The 4,778-nt window shown below is 37.5% G+C and overlaps 1 protein-coding gene across 1 annotated transcript; it reads right to left on the bottom strand.

Annotated features, from left to right (window-relative positions):
• Positions 1-2,226: 2,226 nt before the first annotated feature.
• On the bottom strand, positions 2,227-3,586 carry LOC147508573 (uncharacterized). The gene has a single exon (XM_086601023.1). The coding sequence runs from the start codon at positions 3,396-3,398 to the stop codon at positions 2,439-2,441; it is 960 nt and encodes a 319-aa protein (XP_086457149.1). The 5' UTR covers positions 3,399-3,586; the 3' UTR covers positions 2,227-2,438.
• Between the last annotated feature and the right edge of the window lie 1,192 nt (positions 3,587-4,778).

Raw genomic sequence — 4,778 nt, 5'->3', positions numbered from 1 at the left:
TGGTAGTGAGTTTCGTAGAGGAGAGTTGATAGCTGGGTTGAGACACTTCGCAGGCATGAGGATTGAGTTTGAAGAGTGAGAGCGAAGGGAAGAAACCATTCGCTGATATGTGAGCAAGAGGATTGAATTGAATAAGGATATGCCGATTGAGATTCGTCCACAAAAGTACAAGGGGCAGCCATAGAATGCATATTCCAAATCACGAAGTAGATGAGCACACTTGAGAATAATATAGAGGCAAATTAACTATGTATAAGGAGCATTGAGTCATTGGAATTCGGATATGAGATGCAAAGTGCTGAGTACGAATTGAATAAGAGCATAGGTCGTGGAATTCGAGATACAGACATTTGATAGACTGAGGATTTGGCAGATAAGGAAGGTCGAGGACTTCTTGGATCCGCGGATTTATAGAAGTCCGCGCACTCGAGAGGGGGCAATGTAGTAGCCATATTCATAGAGGGAGCATGTGTATTGGGCTAAGAGATAGGGCCAACACCATAGTATGTATTGGGCCCAGAGAATAGGCCCAAGACCATACTATGCTCTATGAAGTAAACCTAAGAGAGGGATATAAAATGGAAGAGAAGAGAAGAAGAGAAGGGGGCTCAGAAGGGAGGTAGAGAGGGGGGAGGGGTGAAGAGAGAGGAGTGAACTACGGCGGTTTGATCCCCAAATGGGTATGTAGGCAATCTAATTGGTGTAGCCAATCAAAAATAGAGCTCTAATACAAGTAAAGTTAATGGTTGCGTAATTGGGTGCAACACCCACCCAAAAATAAAAACCCAATAAATATACCCACTGTAAGCCCAAGCTCTAATAATTTTTCTGGAAATATGGGGTTCCACAGTTTGCTTGATAGAACTGTCATATACAACAACGCCTCATTGCCAGAAGAGATCGTGATCAAATATTCTTTCAAGACTTCCAATTAAGACTTCCAATTAAGGTTGTTATTCAGACGTAATGCCTATGCACATATTTACGTCAACTAATCAGTAGCCCTTATTTTGTTTGATTGCATCTGGATTGGGCATCTCAAAGTAACTAGGATGCAAGTAGCAGAAGCTCATCAGGGTTAAAGTTGCTTCTGACTCTCTCAGTGCTTCTAGAATCTCAAATGAACTACAAGCTCCACCTTGGTGCAGGGACCTTGCGGGATCTATATTTGATTACGTACTTATCCCTTGGTAACAAACGATTAAGTTCACTCACACCTACAGGGAATGTAATAGGGCTGCTGATTTGAAAGCTCAAGTGATTATTCCGTGTTATTTGTAGCACCTCTAGCTACAGTCTGTTCTGCAGAACTTTGAGGAAGAGGATGCTATGGACAGTTTGTACTACAGAGTTCCACTGTATTGCAGGTTGGCGTTTGCCTAACCACTAGTTGCTTAAAAAAAGGATGTCTCTCTACATCTATAGTTCCTGTTATCTGGAAAGTTTGACTGACATTTGGTTAATGAATGATTATGGCATCAAAGAATTTTCGAGCAAACTCCTCTCGATCTATTCGGTTTCGAGCCTGGACGTGACATTAAACCATTAATTGTTTGGACAAATTTTTACTAGGTTTCAAATGTGGCACACTACTTGGGAATTTGCATGACCCAATAAACAACAGTTCTGAACGAATATGGTCACGGTATTATTAATTGGATAAATGTTTCTGCATATGCGGAAACCCTTGTATCAATTGGTTGCTTGGCTGGTGTACAGTGAAGGAAGATAGCAACAGTACATATTGGGGACAATTGAAGAAGATTCACCATATAATTTTAGAGGAAGAGGGGCTATATTAAATGTTTTAGTATTATAGGCCTTGTCTTCTGAACATTGTAGTATTACTATGGAGTTATTTACTTTCATTCATATAGTAATTTAGTTATATGCATTTGATTCTTTGACAGACAAATGCATTTAATTTAGTTATATGCATATGGGGAGTTCAATTTTCTTTCACTGTCTCTGTTTTCATGCCCACTACATATATAGTTTAGTTTCTTTAGATTAAGAATTCAACATTAAGTTTGTTTGAAAAATTAAGTGTGTTCTTGTGTTGAAGAACTATGAAGGTTGTGTTTCTCACCGAATTGAAAGTCTTCATCTAAACTACTTAGTCCTTTCTATTAGTTGAATAACAACTGCGAATATAACATTCAGTATGTCAATTTAATTTGAGCACTCAAAGAAGCATCTAAAGTCAATTTCCGAATATAACGAACATTTTGAGCAATTTGAATATTTCAATGTCTTCCCATTGATTGATTCATCAGGCTTCAACCAACATAGAGAAAACGAAAAATCAACTGACAAAGAGGAAAAATGGGTTTAGCGCCCAGACAATCACAATTTCACAACTTATAATAGACAATAATCTATATAGGTATAGGAGAAGATGCAACAAGTTAAGATCAAGCTTTCATAAAAACTGGTACTCATGGAAGATCCGAATCCACAAGAGGAATACTAGACATCTTACTGTACTCCATGTCCTCCTCGACCACTATCTGTTCCCCATGGCTTTCTTTAAGCTCAAAGTAGAACACTGTGTACGCCATCATACTCAGTATCTTCACCAAAATGTTGAAATTCACTGTGATACCATACGCAATCAAGATCTGAGTTGTTACCGTTTGTTGATTCTTGTTTATCATAGAGAAAAGAATACCCGGACTATAAAGTATCATTACAACAAAGGACAGAACAAGCCCAACAACCTTTCTTCCTTTAACAAGTTTTTCAGCTTTTCCAAGTGCTTGCAGTCCATAACAATCTTCCAATACTGAAATCACAAGACTCAACATCCAAACTAAAGATAGGTAGAGATTAAGGAAAATAAAGAGGAGAAATAGAAGGATTCCAACCGCAACTACAATCATCGATCCCCTTCCAAGTATCAAAACAAAACATAGAGGTAGAATCAATAGAGTGAAGCCTGCAATACATAGGGAAATATAGAGCCAAGTGATCACTGGCCTAGTCCATATTTTTTTGATTCTGAAACATAGGTCCTTGAGTGTCTTGTTCTTCCCTAAGTAAGACATGGATGATACATAAATCGTAGCCACAATAGAAAACAATGAGACCACTATCATGAGGAGCAAGACAACCATTTCTACTAAGATAAGAAGAATGACGTCTTCTTTGATTTTGAATAGTAGTTTGAGGTATTCGCTGCTTTTAGGATCCATGCTAAAGAAGGGGAGTACTTTCGTTAACAAATCATTGGAGAGGTACTTTAAGGAGGTAATGTTGGCTATGAGTAGGAGGGAGTGAAGGATCATGCTGGAAAGAATGATGAAGAGGAAGATCTTTTTATTCCTGCGAGGAAGTTTAAAGACTTCCTTTACAATTTCCATCACACCTTGAAGCTCAGAAGAGTAGTTCCTAGCCATTTTTCTTGATATCTCTTTAATTATTATGTCTGTGCATTGTCACTGAATGAAGCCTGTTGGTATTTATATATGCTTCACATTTATGGGTGAAGAAGCAGACTAATTCAAGAGTAATATTAGTCATACAGATCATCTCAATGTTGACCATATTGAAATGTATAATTCTATCTAAGACTTTTATTTGATTGTGCATTGTCACTGAATGAAGCCTGTTGGTATTTATATATGCTTCACATTTATGGGTGAAGAAGCAGACTAATTCAAGAGTAATATTAGTCATACAGATCATCTCAATGTTGACCATATTGAAATGTATAATTCTATCTAAGACTTTTATTTGATAAAGACCTCAAAGACTTGTTTGAGCTACAAACCTTCATAGCAATTTAACATTTAAACAATCCGTCAAAGCTTAGTTTTTTCAGAATTGATCTGCTCTCATCTATTTAACAAATTCTCCGCGTCCTGTTTTTTTACATTTCTAAACGTAGTCAAGTTTGCTTCCAAGTTTGGGTCATCGATCACTGGTGATGCATTTGTATTTCCAGGATATAGTATCAGCTTTGATCTGCAGACTGCCGGTTGTGCAACCTCATCTTAATTAGTTGAATAATGTTGCACACAACCTGGCCCTTGTACTAATAATTCCCCAGGCACGGTGTTTCTCTGTAATATCCCGTTAAATTATTTCAATTAATTAATTTATTTACTAAAACAAAAATTTATTAGCTTAAGTGTTATTTTAGTTTTGGGCTTGTAGTAGTAGTTTAAATTGTTGGGCTTATACGTAGTAGGCCTAAACTCGGTAGACTAGTTGAACTCAAATTACTTGAGACGTGAGAGTCCTTTAGTGATATTCTATAAATACACGTTTAGGACGTATTATAAAAAATAAAGAAATAAAGGAGAATAGCTTGAGCCGCTTAGGAGGAAAACTAGTGCTGATATGTACAAGTTGCGTTGGATTCTAGCATCAAAGGAGAAAGGCAAGTACCTACTTGCTGTGCTACTTTTCTACCTCTAGAATTATTGGTATAGTCAAGTCATTAGTGTTGGTGTCAGGGGCGGACTCAGGAGAGGGCTGCACCAGGCTTCAGCCCGGGTCGTTTCGTTAAAAAAAAAAAAAAGTAGTATGCCTATTAGCCCATTAGCCCAAAGAAAAAAAAAACCACCCCCGAAGGCGATTCTTTCTCCCTCTGACTACGAAACCCCCCCTCTCAGTCTCTCTCTCTCTCTTCGTCTCTTGATTCTTCTATTCAAAGTCTGTTTCTGGAACTATTTGTGGTGATTTTGCTGTAGAGATTGGTAGGTAATTAGATTTGTTGTTCATTTAATTTGTTACATTGGTTTAGTTATTGTTTTTGATAGATTTCAGTTGTA

Source organism: Coptis chinensis, chromosome 3, assembly GCF_015680905.1.
Source record: "Coptis chinensis isolate HL-2020 chromosome 3, ASM1568090v1, whole genome shotgun sequence".
NCBI lineage: Eukaryota > Viridiplantae > Streptophyta > Magnoliopsida > Ranunculales > Ranunculaceae > Coptis > Coptis chinensis.
This window is presented reverse-complemented; position numbering and strand designations above follow the sequence as displayed.